Source organism: Podarcis tiliguerta (assembly GCF_965153285.1).
Source record: "Podarcis tiliguerta genome assembly, chromosome: 2".
In the NCBI taxonomy this organism is placed as follows: Eukaryota; Metazoa; Chordata; class Lepidosauria; order Squamata; family Lacertidae; genus Podarcis; species Podarcis tiliguerta.
The window spans coordinates 104,080,014-104,101,695 of NC_139535.1; the positions used below are offsets into that span (position 1 = coordinate 104,080,014).

At 45.1% G+C, this 21,682-nt stretch overlaps 1 protein-coding gene and 2 long non-coding RNA genes across 4 annotated transcripts in view; 2 read left to right on the forward strand and 1 right to left on the reverse strand.

Moving 5' to 3' along the window:
* The window catches only part of LOC310671829, a 91,763-nt gene extending 76,995 nt beyond the window's left edge, over nucleotides 1-14,768 (forward strand). Inside the window, exon 2 of the long non-coding RNA XR_014508236.1 lies at nucleotides 10,432-14,768. This is a non-coding gene — a long non-coding RNA (uncharacterized lncRNA). The remainder of the gene's footprint in view (nucleotides 1-10,431) is intronic.
* Nucleotides 1-21,682, forward strand: part of LOC310671802 — a 272,660-nt gene that overhangs the window by 83,194 nt on the left and 167,784 nt on the right. The window lies entirely within an intron of this gene.
* HLF (HLF transcription factor, PAR bZIP family member) overlaps nucleotides 11,720-21,682 on the reverse strand; it is a 64,355-nt gene continuing 54,392 nt past the window's right edge. Inside the window, exons 3-4 of one of the 2 annotated variants that reach the window (XM_083427990.1) lie at nucleotides 19,387-19,607; nucleotides 11,720-15,040 (exon numbers count right to left, since the gene is read on the reverse strand). In XM_083427990.1, the coding sequence (XP_083284116.1) occupies nucleotides 14,825-15,040; nucleotides 19,387-19,607 (437 nt within the window). In that variant the 3' untranslated portion in view covers nucleotides 11,720-14,824. Of the gene's footprint in view, nucleotides 15,044-19,386; nucleotides 19,608-21,682 lie in introns of both variants that reach the window. The other variant, XM_083427989.1, reaches the window with a different exon arrangement.

Here is a 21,682-nt window from a genome sequence, read left to right on the forward strand (position 1 = left end):
TTGGTTGCTGCGGCAATGCTTGCAGACGATTGGCTGCAGCTGTGGCAATTGGGCGGTCGATTTACGGCTGCAACATGGCGTACATGCAATCGGCTGTCGTTCCGTCTAGTTTGCAGGTGGGCTTTTGTGGCGAGTGTACAGATGACTGGTGGAGGACGCGATTTGTGCAATTTGCAGTGGCGAGCAGTCAGTAGAGTGATTGGTCAGTAGAGTGATTGGTTCCCCCAAAAGCAGAACAACTCTGGGCAATCTCCCCCCTCCTCAAAAAAACTCCACAACTTTGGGCAACCCCCCCCCCCCCAATTTTTTGTTGCAGTCCCAAAAAACAGGGGTCATCTTATACATGGGGGCGTGTTATACATGGAAAAATACAGTATTTGTTGTTTAGTCGTTTAGTTGTGTCTGACTCTTCGTGACCCCATGGACCAGAGCACACCAGGCACTCCTGTCTTCCACCGCCTCCCACAGTTTGGTCAGGCTCATGTTTGTAGCTTCGAGAAAATACAGTATACTCCCTTTTATCTCCCTGCTTGTCTCATTCCATGTTGCTCCATAGATAAGCTGTTTTAATTACTGGATCCACCTCCTATCTCATTTGCCATTTTGCTGGTACCACTGTGCTCCTGCCTTGCCTAATGAGTGAGCTTTACCTAAATAAATACTTCCTCAATGATTCATTTCTTGTAGTGAGGTTAAAGCTCACTGGGAAATGATATACAGCGGTATCTTGGTAGTCAAACGGCTTGGCTCCCAAACAAATCGACTCCTGAACGCCGCAAACCCAGAAGTGAGTGTTCCGGTTTGTGAACATTTTTTCGGAAGCCGAATGTCCGACGTGGCTTCCCCGGCTTCTGATTGGCTGCAGGAAGCTCCTGCAACCAATTGGAACCCGTGCCCTGGTTTTTGAACAGTTTTGAGAGTCGAACGGACTCCCAGAACGGATTAAATTCGAGAACCATGGTACCACTGTATAATGAATTGAAAAAGATGTTTAAAATAATGTTTGTAAAAACACACACACACCCAAAAGCTTTCCTTTTGGGAATTATAGGGACAGAACTACTCAAACTGTATAGAAATTTATTCATGTATGCAACTACGGCAGCAAGAATGTTACTTGCAGGAATGTTACTGCAGGAAGCTCCTGCAGCCAATCAGAAGCCATGGAAGCCCTGTGAGACCTTCAGGTTCCAAACGAACGTTCAAAAATTGGAACATTCACTTTTGGTTTTCGATCATTCAGGAGCGTTTGAGAACCAAGGTACGACTGTAGATGAATAAACGAGAAAATTAAGTTAATTTGGAATATGCTTAAAAATTTAAGGAACCGCAGAAAGGGGGGGGGGGGAGGAAGTCAAGTTTTGAAATGTTAAAATGATTGTAAAATTATTGAAATGTATAAAATTGAAAATCATAAATAAAATAAAAAGGATTCATTTCTCAGTGGGGCCTGTTCTCCAGACTGAATGTTGGAAGATTTAGCCCAGATAAAAGAAAGTACGTTGTCACACAACGCTTTATTAAACTATGAAACAACCTCTGTTAACCACTCGTTGATGGGTAAGTGGGGAGGTGGGCAGGGGAGGGTTTGGCAATCCTCATGCTTTGCTTCCCCTACGAATGTCTAGCGATGCAGAATCCCAGAGTGCTAACACTTCTTTTACTTCAGCCATGCAGAAATTTGCCTCAAGCTACATTACAGTGTCAAAACCCCGCTGAGGCCAACATTTACACATGACCCAAATAGGAACAGAAAGTCGAGTGCTTTCTCTCTCCTGGTTGCGTAGTAGCATGAGAAAGGTCACACTTTGGTGGTTGTTTTTTTAAAAATAAAAATAGATAAAACTTTCAGGTTGTGCGCCTCTGTTTTGTCACTGGGACAATCTGGGTGGTGACAAGTCAGGAATGGGGTGTAATTGGCCTTAAATTGTTACAAGCTTTTGATCACCCACTTTTGTTGTACCACGGAGTCTCTAGTGGAATAAACGAGGCAAATATCTAAATCCCCCAAATGCAAAATTCTTACCAAAGTTCAAAACTCATTACAAAGTAACCAAAAAGAGTTTGGGTTTGATATCCCGCTTTATCACTACCCGAAGGAGTCTCAAAGTGGCTAACATTCTCCTTTCCCTTCCTCTCCCACAACAAACACTCTGTGAGGTGAGTGGGGCTGAGAGACTTCAAAGAAGTGTGACTGGTCCAAGGTCACCCAGCAGCTGCATGTGGAGGAGTGGAGACGCGAACCCGGTTCCCCAGATTATGAGTCTCTTGCTCTTAACCACTACACCGCACTGGCAGTACACCACACTGACCAAGGTTTCAAGATCTAGTTCCCAAGTGCAATTGAAGCGATTCATGTGATCAGTTTGGGCTAGATTTATTAGGTGAAGGGAATTAAAATGCAGCTCGCCAGCTTTGCTGCCAACTCATCTATGATTAAATAGTTACAGCTCCTATCTCCTGTTGCGTACAGAAGTTGTACCAATAGGTATTAAATAGTTGGTGAGATGCCAGAATCAATCCCAGCTGACCTTCCCACATGATGAACTTTCGGGGTGGCAATTTAACTTGCTGCTGTCATCCTGAGGGCACCTAACCTTGCCAGTACTTACCTGTTCTAGAGTAGTAGGGCTTACTTGAGAGATGTTTATATTTATCATATTTTGTATCATAGGAACATTGCCTTGTACCAAGTCAGATCAATGGTCCATTTACCGTATTTTTCGCCCCATAGGACGCACTTTTTCCCCTCCAAAAATGAAGGGGAAATGTGTGTGCGTCCTATGGGGCGAATGCAGGCTTTCGCTGAAGCCGGGAGAGCGAGAGGCATCGGTGCGCACCGACCCCTCTCGCTCCCCAGGCTTCAGGAAGCTATCCGCAAGCCTTGCAAGCCCTGTGGGAGTTCCCACAGGCTCACAAGGCTTGCGGGCAGCAGCCTGCCGCCTGAAGCACGGGGAACCCTCCGGAGGACTCCCCGTGCTTCGGGCGAGTGTCCCCAAGCCTGGCGCGCCCGACGGGAGGTCCCGCCGAGCGCGCGAGGCTTGGGGCGGCAGCCTCCCGCCCGAAGCACGGGGAGCCCTCCGGAGGACTCCCCGTGCTTCGGGGGCGTGTCCGCAAGCCTCGCGCGCCCGACGGGAGGTCCCGCCGAGCGCGCGAGGCTTGGGGCGGCAGCTTGCCGCCCGAAGCACGGGGAGCCCTCCGGAGGACTCCCCGTGCTTCGGGGGCGTGTCCGCAAGCCTCGCGCGCCCGACGGGAGGTCCCGCCGAGCGCGCGAGGCTTGGGGCGGCAGCCTCCCGCCCGAAGCACGGGGAGCCCTCCGGAGGACTCCCCGTCCTTCGGGCGCGTGTCCGCAAGCCTTGCGCGCCCGACGGGAGGTCCCGCCGAGCGCGCAAGGCTTGGGGCGGCAGCCTCCCGCCCGAAGCACGGGGAGCCCTCCGGAGGACTCCCCGTGCTTCGGGCGCGTGCCCGCAAGCCTTGCGCGCCCGACGGGAGGTCCCGCCGAGCGCGCAAGGCTTGGGGCGGCAGCCTCCCGCCCGAAGCACGGGGAGCCCTCCGGAGGACTCCCCGTGCTTCGGGCGCATGTCCGCAAGCCTTGCGCGCCCGACGGGAGGTCCCGCCGAGCGCGCAAGGCTTGGGGCGGCAGCCTCCCGCCCGAAGCACGGGGAGCCCTCCGGAGGACTCCCCGTGCTTCGGGCGCGTGCCCGCAAGCCTTGCGCGCCCGACGGGAGGTCCCGCCGAGCGCGCAAGGCTTGGGGCGGCAGCCTCCCGCCCGAAGCACGGGGAGCCCTCCGAAGGACTCCCCGTGCTTCGGGGGCGTGTCCGCAAGGCTTGGGGCGGCAGCCGCAGCTGAGGGGGGGAAATAAATTTTTTTTATTCATTTCCCCCCCAAAAAACGAGGTGCATCCTATGGGCCGGTGCGCCCTATAGGACGAAAAATACGGTACATGGTCTACACCAGGTATGTCCAACCAGTTGATAGTAATCTAATGGCTGATCACTGGGCATCCCTGGTCGATCGCAGGATCCTGATTGATCACCCCAAAAGGGAAAAAACCTCAGCAACTCTGGTCTGTCGTCCCCCCAAAAAGCTCCACAACTTTGGTCAATCCAATGGGTAAATCACTGCCAGTTTTTTAATAGTGGGATGAGATCACAATCTCTTGGGAGTTGGACCTGCCTAGTCTACACTGATAAGCAGCTAAAGTTAGAGCTCAACTGCTCTATGGAATTTCAATCTGGATGTCAGGGTTTACCTAGTCAGTGGAACGAGTGCAGGCAGCCCTTCTATTTAAGATTTTCCCTGTCCCACGCTGCGGACCTTACACAGCCCTGTGTTTAGAGGGAGGCCAACATAAGCTAGATACAGTTGCCAGGACTTCTTTTATGCTGGCCAAACATTTGTTTTTCAGCAGACAAAGATACTTTACTTAGCAAAGTTCTGCCAGACTCCTTCCCTTCCCCAGGGCTACAACTGTTTTGCACCAAGATACGGCAACTCGGGCTTTCAGAGGATCTCCTGGGTGCTGTGGCTTTCCCAATTGCCAAGGCCATGTTAAAAACTAGGCTATGGGACACAGATCGCCAGGAACCAATCTCAACTGCGGAAAAAACATGTTCCCCTCTCTTGGGCGCAGGAATTTAACCTTAATTGTTTACAATTTTTGTTTAACCCGCAAGAAAGGGCTTTTTTGCTGGCTAGGTTCAATCCTAATCCTTCTAACCTCCTTTGGGGTAAGTCTGCGGGTTTGGCAGAAAGAGATAGGATCTGCCCATGTGATGCCCACCTGGTGGAAACTGCAGCTCACATGGCCCTTAAATGTAAAATGTATGATGATCTCCGCCAACAATTTCTAGACCATCTATGTATTCCGACATGGAAACCAGAGACAGAGGTTATGTGCTTCTTATTACAGGGGAGAGACCAGAAGCTCACCAAGACAGTAGCTAAGTTCCTCTATTTGATTTTTTTGTCGCCGAAGTACGCTACAGGATCCTGCCCTTGCTGGAGACCCACAGAGATGAAACAGATTGCTTGCCTCTTCTTCCCTTTGGCAAATGACTGTACTGTTGAAATGGTGACGAGATCGCACTGGCCTATTTATTCTGAATGTTTGTATGTGATGCCAATAAGGGTTTGATGATGATGATAAGCAGCTCTTCAGGGTTTCAGACAGGTTTATTTCCTGGCCCAACCTGGTGATGCCAGGGATTGAACTTGGAACATTTTATATACAATATCAGCGCTCTAGATCTTGGGATATTGCACACAAAATCACCCTGTTTTAGGAATCTGCAAGCTTGCCAAGGAGTTGATGAGCTTCATTACTGAGTTATTTGTAGTTCGACAGATCACTCTCCTTCCCAAGCTAGGAGGGAAAATGGCAAAGACAGATTATTTATTGGGACAGAGTGATTTTTGCAGCTGTTGTTAAAGTTGCAAAACAACGAAGCACAGGACGGAGCAATGGAGAATTTCTGAAACAACAATGGGATATTAGCTCTTCCCAAGGCATGATGGATAACAGCAACAACTGGGAAAAGATAGGCATAATATTTTACAAGGACAGGAAGAAACATCACCGACAGAAAGATTGTCACACAGGAAGAACAAGGATACAGTTTGAGTGCATCGCTTGTAGATTTATATATTATTTAATGTGTCAATACGAATGGAAGTTGTCAATATTGCAGTTGTTGTATATGGGATTGTTATTTTGACTAGAGTGTAATTGAAATTAAAAAGATTCAGGAACGCAGAAATAAAGTAAACCATCAAACCATCAATTCTAGCACTTGGGGCCACCTAAATTATGTAATTTGGTATTTGAATTATTGGTATTACTAATTGTATGATAATCTGGCATCGTTATAATGAGGCTATTATTGGAATGTAACTGAAAACTAATAAAAATTATTATATATATAAAAAACTGCTCTGGAAGGTGGAATAAGTGGAGTTAGAGGATGATCCAAGGAGAGCCATTGGGCTTCAGGGATGGGTGAGGATTTTGATATTGGTCTCTTTGCTCCAAATTGATCACTTTCCAGAAAATTACACAGGCTCTTTATAAAGAAACACTGTCGCTAATGACCGTGCCAAAATTAAGAATCCCACCCAAACTTTGGGTGCAAGCTCACCTCCCCATCCTGATGCATGAAAAGAAATCGACACTCAAGAGAAGAAAAAAAATTAAATGATTTTATTAAACGTTAAAGAATAACAGACAGAAAGATTTGGGCTGAAAAGCATACAGAACGCAATCCATTTCATGACATACATTAAATTTGATCTTATTTGTTGAAATCCTGTTAACAGAGGTGGTCTTGTGATGTGGCCAGAAATACAGTGGTCGATCATGGGAGAGAGCAAGTGAAAAAAAGATTTGTACCGGACTAAGTTCACTGTATTTTGGACACAAAGAAATCAGTGGGACACAAGGCCTGTCATGACTCAACTTCTCACACTGATTTCAACGGGACATTTAACATAGTCCGGATCTAGTATTTTGTTTTATATCCTTTTCCAAGTTAAAAGAATAATATGCAAAATCACTATTCCGTTTTTCAAAGTACATGCATGTGCTAATCCAACCTCACAATCTCTCTCTCTCTCTCTCTCTCTCTCTCTCACACACACACACACACACTCCCGAGTAAAAACAAAGGCAGGTATCGCAGGAGAAGAAACATCAGCTCAAAAGATAAGGCTAGGTTTTGCTCCTTTACATACACCTGACTCTCATGGAATGATGTGTGATCTCAAATCCTATACAGTAGGGGCAGACAGTTCATGGTACCAGGCCAGATTTGGGTTATTGACAACCGTCAGGTATAGAGAGCCTTTTAGCCATAGCCAGGCTTCTAGTTACTGGTTTCCTGTAACCTCCCTCCCAGCAGATGTGCCAGTCTGGGCATTTTAGAAGGGATATCTCTTTGTATCCCCACACGGCCATCTGTCTTAGATTGGCCCTCCAGCCTGTCGAATTGCTGACCAGAGTTACAGAGTCACCAATCAGAACAAAACCCAGTTCTGCCATGGGATCGGGTCAGGGAGCTTTTGCTGGCAGGTTCTGTGCCACGATGCAGTCCAATAGCAGCCACCCGTCCCTTGAGATTGTGCCTGTTATTTTCCTGGCGCCTGGCTTGTCGTTTTCACTCGCTTTGTCCTTCCAAATAAGTTGGCCACCAGTGTGCTTTGGCGGGCCAGCTGTGAGGCTGGCTGGTCAGCCGGCCAAAGTGGGAATCCTCTCGGAAGCAGCAGGAAATTGCCTTGAGGGTTTGCAGACCAAGCAACAGGTACAGGGTTAAGAGGTGAAGCGATTGCTTCACCGCATGCTCAATGCCACAAAATATAGGCAGTTGTTATAAGTTACTACTGCTAACTGTTTGTAGAAACCTTTGTATAATTTGTGCAGTATAACCAAACTTAATCAAACATACCCCTAACCACTCTGCCTGGAAAATTCAAAGTTTACCTGGAACCATAAGATAAAGTCATTGCTTCTGAAAATAAGCTTTTAAAAGAGTAGTGCATACAAGACCACGAAGTCTGCAGCAGAACTTTATGTCTTGCAGATATATATATATATCTATATCTATATACACACCGTATTTTTTGCTCTATAAGACTCACTTTTTCCCTCCTAAAAAGTAAGGGGAAATGTGTGTGCGTCTTATGGAGCAAATGCAGGCTGCGCAGCTATCCCAGAAGCCAGAACAGCAAGAGGGATTGCTGCTTTCACTGCGCAGCGATCCCTCTTGCTGTTCTGGCTTCTGAGATTCAGAATATTTTTTTCTTGTTTTCCGCCTCCAAAAACTAGGTGCGTCTTGTGGTCTGGTGCATCTTATAGAGCGGAAAATACGGTATATATATATATATATGTCATATGTATTTCTTCAATGCCTCTAAAGGTTCCGCTGAAGTCTAGCAACTAAAGATACGAAAAGGACTGATTCACCCAACCCAAAAATTTAGGCTGAGTTTGGTAAAGCAGTCATGTTGTTGGCTTATCACTTGGGTCTCCAACTACAATTCCTATCATCCCTGACCACTGGTCCTGCTAGCTAGGAATGATGGGAGTTGTAGTCCAAAAACAGGAGACCCAAGTTTGGGAAACCCTGGTTTACCGCAAGCCAAAGTTATTTTTTTCTTCTAAGGTTGCAGTCCTATACCTACTTACCCAGTGGGATTTATGTCTGATTAGACTTGTGAAGAATTGTGGTATCATATTTTTTTAAAAAAAATCACTGACACTTTTCCAGGGTATGTAGGTTCTATGCCAGGGACAGGGAATGTGTGACCCTCCCAACTCCCATATATAACTCCCAATGTCTCTACTGGCCATTCTAGATGGGGATGAGGAGAGCTGGACTCTGACAATATCCACCAGGTTCCCTACATTATTGCTTATGGACACTGTAACCTCGAGTCCTTTCCTCTCGACCTAATTGCACATTGGAGAATCAAAACACCCATGGCAGACATCAGATCAGCGCCTGCAGTCATATTCAAACATCATGTCGCAATCACCACATGAAACAGCTGTGTGCATTCTGCCATAGAAATGTGAGAATTATAATTTTTAAAAGGCCTCCCCCCCCTTTTTTTTTTGCTCCCTGAAGTGTGCCCACAGCCTGGCATTGTCTTTTTTAAGGCCATTTTTTAAAAAACAAAAACCTGAGCATGAATCAGCCAGAGTTAAGCACTATTAAGTCTCATTGATTTCAATAGGAGAGAGTTTGAATATGTGCTCTCCTCCCACACTGGACTCAATGGGACTCCTTGGAACTTTTATGTTGGTTTGGGTTGCATCTATGACTTTCGTTTTTACAGACGGTGGGATCTTTTTACTTATTATTAAATAACTTTTTCCTTTTTCTTTTTTACTGGCCAGTAAAGAATAGCTTAATGGGACGCGGGTGGCGCTGTGGGTAAAAGCCTCAGCGCCTAGGGCTTGCCGATCGAAAAGGTCGGCGGTTCGAATCCCCGCGGCGGGGTGCGCTCCTGTTGTTCGGTCCCGGCGCCTGACAACCTAGCAGTTTGAAAGCACCCCTGGGTGCAAGTAGATAAATAGGGACCGCTTACTAGTGGGAAGGTAAACGGCATTTCCGTGTGCGGCTCTGGCTTGCCAGAGCAGCGATGTCACGCTGGCCACGTGACCCGGAAGTGTCTGCGGACAGCGCTGGCCCCCGGCCTCTTTGAGTGAGATAGGCGCACAACCCTAGAGTCTGTCAAGACTGGGCCGTACGGGCAGGGGTACCTTTACCTTTACCTTTAAAGAATAGCTTACATTCTAAATAGCTACAACATATTCCCTCCAGTGGAATAATGGTCCATAGAAATACAGAAGTGATCAAACAAGTGGTACATTTTTCGGAGGGGCAAAACCCTCTCCAGGAAATCTGTATAATAATGGGAAATCCAAAATTGCCTATGCCACAATAAGGTGTATTTTTGACTAAATCACCTTCAGAATAAGGTGCGTTTTATTGGAATAAACAAGTGTTTGCTTTGAGAAGAAAACAATTCTCGAGAAACCCATAGCACCATAACTTCCTGATGTACGAATAATGTGCACCCGTTTTTGTTTTTGCTTTGTCAGAGCAAGCCTCATCGTGACAAGGAAATAACTGTTCTGGCCTGTTTGAGTGTAACAATGGCAAACCATAATACAGATAATTCACCTGGCTGGGCCTGACCTAGTCCTCAACCAGAGGCAGAATGAGGTGGGCAAGGAAATGGCAGAATCAGGGTTTCACGAGTCGGAAAGTCATAACCCACAGGCAATAAGAGGCATAGGGATGACCCTGGCCCCAAGAATCCACACAAAAGGGTGCAATTCAGGTCAGCTAGGTTTTACACAGAGTATACCCACTGAAATGAATGAGCAAGACTATGAGTAAAAGTTCAATACCACCCAGTGTACCTTATAATTTCAACAGGAATTAAAAGCACCCGAGACCCGTCGCATACATTGCAATTTTCAGCTTAAGTTCTGACAGTTTTCTTTTAGCTGGAACTCACTAGAACTCAGTTGCAGCACCTCTCAGGTGGGAGCCATTGCCTCACTGGCTGACAGGGCCAAAAAGGATGTTTTTATTATGATTTATCACTGATGTTCTGTAATGTGTTTTTTCAATGTTGTACACCACCCTCAGATCTTTTAATAAAGGGCAGTATATAAATTGTAGTAGTACAGTGGTACCTCGGGTTACATACGCTTCAGGTTACAGACTCCGCTAACCCAGAAATAGTACCTCAGGTTAAGAACTTTGCTTCAGGATGAGAACAGAAATTGGGCTCTGGCGGCGCGGTGGCGGCAGCGGGAGGCCCCATTAGCTAAAGCGGTGCCTCAGGTTAAGAACAGTTTCAGGTTAAGAACGGATCTCTGGAATGAATTAAGTACTTAACGTGAGGTACCACTGTAGTAGTAGTAGTTGTAGTAGTAGTAGTAATAATAGAATAAGGGAGGCGTTCATGGTGAGTTCCAGCACCTCTTTTTCTAGAAAAATAGCACCGACATCTGAAAATGTCAGGCATACAGGTGACAAATGTGGGGTTGCTCCTCAAGAAGCTATGAATGGCTAAACCTCCTTGTTGTGGAAAAAAACACTGGGCGGCAAAGCATGGTTTGCCTCTGTGTAATATGTGAATTGTTCCCCAAGGATGGTGCATGAAGCTTACAGTCTCCTTCTTCAATAGAGATGTTCATCAGGAGGTCATCCAGGAGACTCCACAGCTTGACCTTCCTTACAACTAATCCAGAAAGCGGCAGGAGACTGGGAGTGGCTGCCCTGACCATATAACACCGGTCCTGAAAGACCTACATTGGCTCCCAGTACATTTCCGAGCACAGTTCAAAGTGTTGGTACTGACCTTTAAAGCCCTAAACGGCCTCGGTCCAGTATACCTGAAGGAGCGTCTCTATCCCCATTGTTCAGCCCGGACACTGAGATCCAGCGCAGAGGGCCTTCTGGCGGTTCCCTCATTGCGAGAAGTGAGGTTACAGGGAACCAGGCAGAGGGCCTTCTCGGTAGTGGTGCCCGCCCTGTGGAACGCCCTCCCATCAGATGTAAAGGAAACAAACAACTATCTGACTTTTAGGAGATATCTGAAGGCAGCTCTGTTTAGGGAAGTTTTTAATGTTTGAAGTTTTATTCTGTTTTTGTCCTCTGTTGGGAGCCACCCAGAGTGACTGGGGCAACCCAGTTAGATGGTGTGTGTGTTTACAAATTTTAAAAAATTACCGTATTTTTCCGTGTATAAGACGCCCCCAAGTATAAGACGACCCCTATTTTTTTTAAACTCCAAATTAAGAAAATGCACTATGCACGATCTGTGTATAAGACGATCCCTTATTTTAAACTTCAAAAATTTAGGAAAAAATATAGTCTTATACACGGAAAAATATGGTATTATTATTATTTGGGAAGCCTGCCTCACTCTAAAGAACCATTGGGTTTGTGAAGTGTATACATGAACAAAAGAAGAGGAAGTCACACAAAAAGGATGCTCCTCAGGGTGGAGGCGACACCTTGCCACAGCAGCAAATGTGAAATGTGAAAGAATGCAGGGAATGTGCAAGCTTTATTACTGTTTCGGTCAAGATGCTGTTTAACTTAAGCCCTGTGATGAGCATCACAGAGTATTTTGTGCCTTTTTTTCCTTGGCAAATGGGACTCACTGCATTGTTGTTGGAAAAAAACCATCCTCATTACATGAATGGGAAAACAGTTATTTATTTATTAGAAATACAAAGGACCCTGGAGAACCGTGGTTTGTTTGTTTTTTTAACTTTCATAAAATGTTTAGGGCACAATCCATCCGAATGTGGGCAAGGCCAGCTATGCACGGAGGAATTTCGCAAAGACCCAGTGAGGTATGTTCCCTTTAGCTGCTTTCATACACTGCAGCGCCCTGAACCAAGAAATGGATATATTGCACGACTCCCTGTCTCAATCCGGCCCATGGTCGCCCACGTGCGCAGTGTTCATCCTCTCAGCATGCGCCAAGGTGGCACGTGCTGAGGAGCGCAAGGAACAGCAGTGCCCGATTCAACCCAATGCGATCTCTTCGCATGCAAGCAGCTGCACCCACATGGCGATGGATCGTGCCCCAACGTAAAGCACAAAACCCTTCCAAAGTCTCAGTGGTAAGCAAAAAAATAAGAAAGATCTCAAGGGGGAAGGGGGAACAACAATCTAGAAGCATCTTCTCTCTGTACAATGCTAACGAATATATAAAGAGATATATATCTTTGCTCTGCCTTTAAACGTGGAATAATTTCTTTTTATTTCCCCTCGCTGTGATATATGCTCTCTCTCTCTCTCAAAATACACAATCAGCATTCGTCCTTGAAAAATACTGTACAAAAAAAGCACACTCTAATGATTCTGTAGAAACTTTATACATATCGTAATAATCGTGTTCTTTTGGTCTTCAGAAAACATTTGTATGGATTGGATTCGCCACAGTATGACAACACCATCACCTTTCCATACAGACCTGTATCTCTTACATTCACTTTTTAAAAAAATCTCCTGCAGAAAGTCCACTATAATACAACACAAGTGTCGAAAGCAAAATGAGAACAAAAAGCGGAAAACAACAGGAGAAAGTTTGAGAGCCATCGGTTTTATGATACAATCGGAAACAAAACATCTCAAGGAAAAGTAGGTTTTGCAAAAAGGGACTTCTCGCCGAGTCAAAAGAATCTGGATAAACAGCAAGGGAGAAGTCCACAGAAAGTATTTTACAGAAAAGTTGAATATACAGCTGAATTTAAAGTCTTTAATCACATAAACAGGACTTGAAGAAATGCAAATGGCAAAGGAAATAACAACCGTAACAGCAATAATAACAATAAACCCTCCAAACTCCAAAAGCGGTGAATATTTGAAAGTTTTCGTTTTTGTTCTCTTGCCAACGAATTGCCACGTGTCTTTTGCACCCCAATCCAGCAAGGGCAATCACTGCCCCCTTATGCCCTATTAACACCAGTGGGCTGTTTGAGGAATGGGGCAGGTGTGGGGCTGAGTCCAAACACAACCTCATCCTCTCCCCATTAATAGGGAATCGATGTTGCCATAGGAGTCTGGACCAGTTATACTTTCAGTTTGGGGGGAAGGGGGTGGACATCTGCAAGCACAGCAGTATATTTGCACCAGGCTGGCCCAACTGTGGAGGTAAAACTACACAACCTCTTGTGGTGCCACAATCTGAGAGCTGCCTGTTTCGGCTGTCACCACCTTGACAAACTGTAGCAGCCTGCAATTTCGGAGAAGGTCCATAGGGGCAGCAGAGCAGCTCGGTGGCTGGGTTGAATATCCCACGCAGCAGCAACGGGAAAGTTGTAGCCCTCCAGTTGCTCCCGGACTCCAACTCCCATGAGCCACAGCAAGTGTGGCCAATGGCCAAGGATGATGGGAGTTGTAGTCCGGCAACATCCAGTGAGCCAAAGGCCTCTCCCCGTTCCTGCAGTCAACAGCCTTTTGATTTCTGCACGGACACACCCCTCACTAGAGGGCAGACATAGCTGTATGGAAGTGTAGAAGAAGTTAACGGGCAATTTTTAACAGAACAGTATCCTAAGTCAGCACTTGGTAATGTTAATGTTGTGCTCAGCGTATGGCACCAGCAGGGGGAGCAAGACTTTGATTTGTCATAAGGTGGCAAAATGCCTAGACTGGCCCTCTAAGTGCACCTTCTGCCTGCACCATCGCTTGACTGCTTTTGAAAACTTATCCCCCACTTTTCTGTTTGAGCATTTGAATCGCTCAGTGGGGACAGCTTCCAGCAATTAAAAACCAAACCATCTTTGAGAGGTTCTTGTAGCAGCCTATCAATAAGTTTTTACAAACTACAAAGGAAAACCCAGTGGAAAGTTATCTTATCAGGTAGGGCAGGTGATCCTATGTCCACCTGGAACATTGCAAGTAACATACCAGAGTGCACAAGAGGATTATTGCTTAGGTTCAGGCTGTGCAAAACAAAACAAAAAATAACACTCCCTGTGATTTATTTGCAGTTTTTGGGTTTTAGAGCCATGAAAGGACACTATCAGCTGTTTCTACCGAGTTCTACCGAGAAAACTATCAGCAGCAGTGCGAGCCTGAAGATATCTTCTTTTTTTTAATCACCAAAGCTTAAGAACACAACAAAACAAAAGAAGGAGAAAAATCTATAAATTAAATATTTCTGCAGTGTAGCATTAAAATATCATTTGTGCATTTGCAGTAGCAAGTTAAAAATGTTTGATTAGGCATATTTAAACAATAGATTCAGGGAGGGTAGGCTTTGTTTTCTTCCTCCTCCATTTATAGCGCGATTCATTCTTTCCGTTCTCGTTTTCGAAATTAAATCAAGAGAATGGCAAAAGGGTAAAATAATAACAATAGTAATAATAATAATAATAATAAAACCTAGTTCAAAGCAGCACTGGAAAATATTTAATTATTTAATGAAAAGCTTAACTATGGCAGGTTTCAGCAGTCCCAGTGAAAACGAGTCACCCTTCCATTTCCATAAAAATGGGGAGTGCTGAGGTGAACATGCACACACGCTTACACATACACAGACCCGTGCATGCGTGTACGCACATAGAAAAAAAAAAGTTGCACTCTGTTTTTTTGTTTTGTTTCTGTTTTCCTGGTAAAGTGCTGATGGTGAAAGGTTGGGGGCGTTTGGGTGTGGTGCTATCAAGCAATAAACACACTGTCCATCGATTCAAATGCCAACCCACCGAAAAGAAAAAAAGAAAAAAAGAAAAGAAAGAAGAAGGAGGGGCAGAAAGGGAGGGCAGAAAGGGGTGGGTGGGAATGCCATTTACAGAGGACCATGCCGGGCTTCATACTTGGCGAGGACATTCTTGCATTTGCCCAGCTCTTTCCGTAGATCGGCCACTTCCTGGCGCAGAGCGGAGTTCTCCTTCTCCAGGAACGAGGCGCGAATGGCAATCTGGTTCTCCTTCAGCCTCCGTGCGTCTCTGGACCGCTTGGCAGCCATGTTGTTCTTTCTGCGTCTTGCCCAGTATTTGTCATCCTGCTCATTAATCACAGAGAGGGAGAAAGGCAGTGTTAGACTTCAGCAGATTAACGGAGCTTCTGCTACAAGGCACCAGGGCAGGGTCGGCACAGCGCACTTCTACTGGCAGGGCTACATATATTCTGCTCGGCCTTGGCTGCATACATGTCATACTGGGGACTGGCAGCAGCTGCCGGAACCATGTAACACCAGTCCCCAAAGACCTACACTGGCTCCCAGGACGTTTCCGAGCACAATTCAAAGTGTTGGCGCTGACCTTTAAAGCCCTAAACGGCCTCAGCCCAGTATACCTGAAGGAGCATCTCCACCCCCATTGTTCAGCCTGCTGAGGTCCTGCGCCGAGGGCCTTTTGGCGGTTCCCTCACTGCGAGAAGTGAGGTTACAGGGAACCAGGCAGAGGGCCTTCTCGGTGGTGGCACCCTCCCATCAGATGTCAAGGAAATAAACAACTATCTGACTTTTAGAAGACGTTTGAAGGTAGCCCTGTTTAGGGAAGTTTTGGACGTTTGATGTTTTATCAAATTTTTAATATTCTGTTGGGAGCTGTCCAGAGCGGGGTATAAATAATAAGTTGTTGTTATTGTTGTTGTTATCACATAAAGAATCCTCAGCACTATTGTTAAGGGTGCTGTGGGGGTTAAACTACAGTTCCCAGGATTTCTGGTAGGATTTCTTTAAATGTATGGTCTGTATGCAGACCAAATCTGAAAATCCCAAGTAGTATGGGCTTCTGTTGTTCTTGTTTTAAGTCTCTAACTCTCATGTTTATGCATACTTTTTGTGAATGTTTCATTTCATTTCTGAATGTTTCATTTCTGAAACACTCTTTTCTGAATGTTTTAGTTCACTTTCAATTTGTACACCGCCTTTCTCTATCACTATACACAGAAGGCAGTTTGCAAGCTGAAGAAACAACAAAACAGAAACGGTCACACGCTTAATATCAATCTGATCCAATACAAAAAAAAAGTCACACTAACTTTTAAATAGACAACTTATATCAAATAAAAAAATCTCTAATAATCTGTTCAAATGTATTAAATGTTAAATAACAGAAAATAATAATTAAACAGTTTGCACTTATCAATTGCAACAAAGAATTACTAAACTGTAATCCGTAAAAATAACAGCAAGTCACATACAGCATACAATCTGTTCGAATGTATTAAATATTAAATAACAGCAAATAATAATTAAACAGTTTGCACTTATCAATTGCAACAAAGAATTACTAAACTGTAATCTGTAAAAATAACAGCGTCACACAAAGCATACAAAACCCTGTAAAAAGGATCAAATTGAGAAACAAGGACACACAACTTATTATTATTTTTTAAAAATATCCCTCAACTCCCTGTTGCCCAGAGAGGAAGACTGGAATAAAATGCAAGCACTTTAAGCAACCCAAAAGTAACATTTGCATGCTCTGAAACCATCCTTACAATGCAACCCTATACAAAGCTAGCTACTCAGAAGTAAGTTCCACTGAGTTCAGTGGAGTTTGCTTCCAGGTAAGTGGGTACCAGACTGCAGTGTATCTCAGCAGCCTGGCTCCAGAGATATGCCAAAACCCTCTTTCCCCTCCCATTCTTCCTACACCCCCTGGGCTACATCTTGGCTTTATAATTTCCCATCTCCGTCATCATCTCTGCAAAAGAACACAAAAACCAGCTTCAACTTCAGTTCATTCCTGGGCTTATCCAGGCCACGTACAACTTTATTTTAACAAATTACAAAGGCAAATCCTTTAATCCGGTCCTGAAAGAAGCAGGGCTGGCATCTAGAATCACATGCAGCCGAGAGACGATTGGCCGGCCTAATCTGCTTACCCCTTTCCAGAACTACTCTTCTGCACCATGGGAAACAGGAGAAAGCTGTGACCAAACATTCTGGGAAGAGCCGAGGGCAACTCTCGCTGCTATCTTAGAAGAAACTAGAATGACAGCCGTAAACTCCACTGAGCAAGCAAGGGGCTTGACAGCGCTTCCCTGCTCTTAGTTTTCCCCAGGTTCCGTCCTCTAACTGTTCCAATGTATTCAAAGGTTTATGTTTCTTGAGGCAAGCCAGTAAATGAACATGGTGAATATGCACGCACTGGTTGCACTAGGATGTCATCTGGACTTAATAAGCTGAGATATGAATTAGCCTTGTTCCCCTGCACACAGCTACTTCGTTCCTCCCTTTGTGCAACCGGGGAAAGCAGGTCAGGAAGCCATAGTTGGCTACAGTTTCTAATTTATGCCTGAACTGAGAAACTATGGTTAAGGGCTTCCGGGCAAACTACAGTACAGTCGTACCTTGGAAGTTGAACAGAATCCGTTCCAGAAGTCCGTTTGACTTCCAAAATGTTCAAAAACCCAACTGTGGCATCTGATTGGCTGCAGGAAGCTCCTGCAGCCAATCAGAAGCCGTGGAAGCCCCATTGGACGTTCGGGTTCCAAAAGAACGTTCGCAAACCAGAACAATCACTTCTGGGTTTGGGGTGTTCGGGAGCCAAAGCGTCTGAGTTCCAGGGTGTTCGGGAGCCAAGGTACTTAACTTTAAGTTGCAGCTTAAAGGGTAAAGGGACCCCTGACTGTTAGGTCCAGTCGTGGACGACTCTGGGGTTGCGGCACTCATCTCGCTTTACTGGCCGAGGGATGCAAACAACTTCTGGGTCATGTGGCCAGCATGAGTAAGCCGCTTCTGGCGAACCAGAGCAGCACACGGAAACACCGCTTACCTTCCCGCCAGAGTGGTACCTATTTATCTACTTGCACTTTGACGTGCTTTGGAACTGCTAGGTTGGCAGGAGCAGGGACCAAGCAACGGGAGCTCACCCCATCGCGGGGATTTGAACCATCAATCTTCCAATCGGCAAGCCCTAGACTCTGTGGTTTTAGAGCACAGTGCCACCCGCGTCCCATAAGCTGCAGCTCAACACACCAATATTAAGAATATGTATGATTTGTTAGACATACCCCTCCATCCCTGTTTTACAAACAACAAATCACAAACATAAGAATTTTAGGCAATTTCCCAATTAGCTGGGAACTAAATTATCCTGACTATTTATTTTTAGTATTAGTGTTATATCTTTTACTGTTCATTTTATTTATTTTTAAATGAGTTTCTTGATAATTTCAATATTCCTTGCAACTCAAAGGTTTTACAGTCGTACCTTGGAAGTCAAACGGGATCTATTCCAGAAGTGCGTTTGAATTCCAAAACGTTCGAAAACCAAAGCACAGCTTCTGATTGGCTGCAGGAAGGTCCTGTAGCCAATCGGAAGCCACGGAAGCTCCATTGGACATTCGGCTTCCAAAAGAACATTTGAAAACCGGAACACACTTCCAGGTTTCGATCATTTGGGAGCGAGGCATTTGAGATCCAAGGTACGACTGTACTACAATTGAGCAATTTATATAGTTTTCTTTGAATAAATACAAGAAATAAATTTATATTTATAATTACTGTATATTTATGTCCTGTCCTCCTTCCCAAATGAACCCAAACCTTTATCTCACATGGGAACTCAAGGATAACTACTTGATTTTATTATAGATATTTTTATACCGCCGCCAGGTCCCTTCCCAAATTCATGGTTGCCCATCCAAACATTGACCACACCTAAACCCGCTTAGCTTCAGCAAAGTTGCTACATCCTGCGCCTTCAGATCATGCCATGTTATGGGCAACCATTAAGATGTTTCAACCGGAGAACCATTCTACCCCTCGCTCTGTGAGTTTCACCATTCATTAACTTTTAATCCACTTGGCTCTCAAAATCTTATGTGCCGACATTATTTTTGGATGATTAAATAGCAGCTTCTTTCATTCCAGAGAATGAGGGAGCCAAGGAATAAAAACCTGCCACAGAGAAAAATTGAAGTGGATTAGACAGGTCAAATGAAAGCAACACAGCTCACATTTTTTTTTAAAGAAGGAAAGAAAGAAAGAAAAAAGGAAAGAAGGAAGGAAGGAAGGAAGGAAGGAAGGAAGGAAGGAAGGAAGGAAGGAATAGAATAATCAGAGACCCAAGGTGTATTTTTATTTTAATAATATTTTAATGTTTCACTTTTAATTGCATTTGACCTATTAGATAGAATGCAGGAAGGGAAAGTTTTGATTTGTAAGGTTCCTGTGCGCTTCAATTTGACAACCTTATTGCTCTCTGGGCCATAAACAAGAAACCCTGTCTAACCCTGAAAGTGGTACAAGTGGCCCTCCAGGATGTTATTCTATGTCCTAATCCCAGAACATTTTAGTCCATCTAGAAATCAGCAGAATGGCTCTAGGACCATGCCTTACTCTCTGGACCTCCAGAGCAGTTTCCACCAAGTTGGACACCGGTCCCAATTTACCTTCAGATCCTCTGGGATGAAGACTTTGCGGGCTTTCTTAATCATTGGCTGCGGCTTCAGTTCCTCCTCAGAGAACTTGCGCTTCCGGGGGTCAAACATCTCCTGGCCAGGAATGCTGGAGAGAGCGAGATCAGCTGGGTCAGGTTCATATCCCACCGGAACCTGAATGGTCTCTGGATCGATGGGGCTTGGCGTGTTGCGATTTGCAGGCACGATTTGACCTGCAGAAAGCAGAGACACCATGGTAAGGAAGCCGAAAGGGAGAGAACGTTGCAAATTTGTGGTATAACACACACACACACAAAACACTCCACGACCCATGAAAATGGGGAGACCGAGGACCTCAAAAACTTTACTGAACCTTGCAAAGATGGCAACGCACATCTCAAATATGAAAACGCTTTTACAAGCAACCACACCCTAGGCCAAGCCCAACCTCTCTGACCACCACAAGTGAACAGAAGAGAACCTGCACAAGCAACGCTGACACCAAACCCTACATATATTAAATAAAATAGAAACATCGCCACCCGACCCCACCCCTACCCATCTTCCCCCTTTCCCCCTTTTCTTCCTAATGTCTCAACAAATGAAACCGATTTGTAAAAACGTTACATGGAAAAAATACGAGAGAGAGACACTACGCATACTTCTGTAAATCAATAAAATCTTTAATAAAAATACATTAAAACAAAACAAAAATATGAAAGCGCTTTTTAAAAACCAGAGTGCATACGAGTTATAAAGTAGAATCATAGAATCATAGAATCATAGAGTTGGAAGAGACCACAAGGGCCATCGAGTCCAACCCCCTGCCAAGCAGGAAACACCATCAGAGCACTCCTGACATATGGTTGTCAAGCCTCTGCTTAAAGACCTCCAAAGAAGGAGACGCCACTACACTCCTTGGCAGCAAATTCCACTGTCGAACAGCTCTTACTGTCAGCTCTTACAAAGTACAAATAATCCTGGGAAATATATGAGATTGATTACAGAGGAATCGTCAATCTTAGAACGATGAGACTTAACTTTAATTTTCTTTCCCTGTTCATAAAACCCGCAAGTGGATAAATGAGTCAAGCAGAGGCCACTCATGTTCCTCTATGTTTGTAAAAACAATGAAATCATTCCATAGTGTACCCAAACAAATCTACATTGGTCCTCCAGACTGGACTCCAACTCCCATCGTGCTTTACCACCGGTCTGCATGGCTGGGAATGATCGGAGTTGGAGTCCAATACATTTCCCAAGCCCTCTGCTCTATGGTCTCATGCTCCTTGTTCCATGGAACTGCCAATGTTTGCGCCCAAACTGGGGAAAAACACACACACACCCAAATGTCATTTCTCTCATCTGAAATTGGTTCTCAGACTTCCATGTCCAACTTTCCAGAATAACAGGACATTATAAAGAGGTGTAGGGGGGAAATAGGGTGAAGTTAGAGGTGCCACAAAGGACACGAGGCAAGCTGATTGTGCAACACGTTCTACAGACGGTACCAATAACATTTGCTTCCAGGAAGGGCTGGGAAACACTTGGGAGATGAGAGAGGCAGATCAAAGGGATATTTCTTCCCCAGAATACACAAAAAAATGGAAAGGGGCAGCAAGGAATTCAATTGTTATCCCTCGTACCCACAGAAGAGTTTCCTTCTCACACTGTGTGCCATGTCACTCAATGCCAAGATCTGAAGTGCTGAAAACTGGGCATATCCTCCCTGGTTTCATAAACACCGTCCCATTGATTAAACAGTCTTGTCGCAGAGAATCAAAAGTTGATGTTGGAGGATAAATCAGGACGTTTTAATATAATTCCATTTGTAGGAAGGGTGGCTAAGGAGCATTCTCAGAAAATCAGCTGTGAGCCAGAAAGTGCCTGGTGGTCGCCGGCTTGTCTCACACGTTTTCCTGTTTTCAGAGCACTTTTGAACATGTTCAGAATGCGCTCTCTAGATACGGGCCTGGATTTGAGACACTGGAGCGCTTTGGGTCACTTTGCCAACTCTTGGCTGGATTTGGGTCGTTTTCACCACCCACCAAGCAATGTGTACATTTCCATTCTATTTAAGCAATCCTATCTTGTGCTGCTGGGATGCGGGTGGCACTGTGGGTTAAACCACAGGGCCTAGGACTTGCCGATCAGAAGGTCGGTGGTTCGAAGCCCCGCCACGGGGTGAGCTCCCGTTGCTCGGTCCCTGCTCCTGCCAACCTAGCAGTTCGAAAGCACGTCAAAGTGCAAGTATTATGCAGCCTAACTCACATTTCACAAAATCGCATCACGTGATCTACAAAAATTA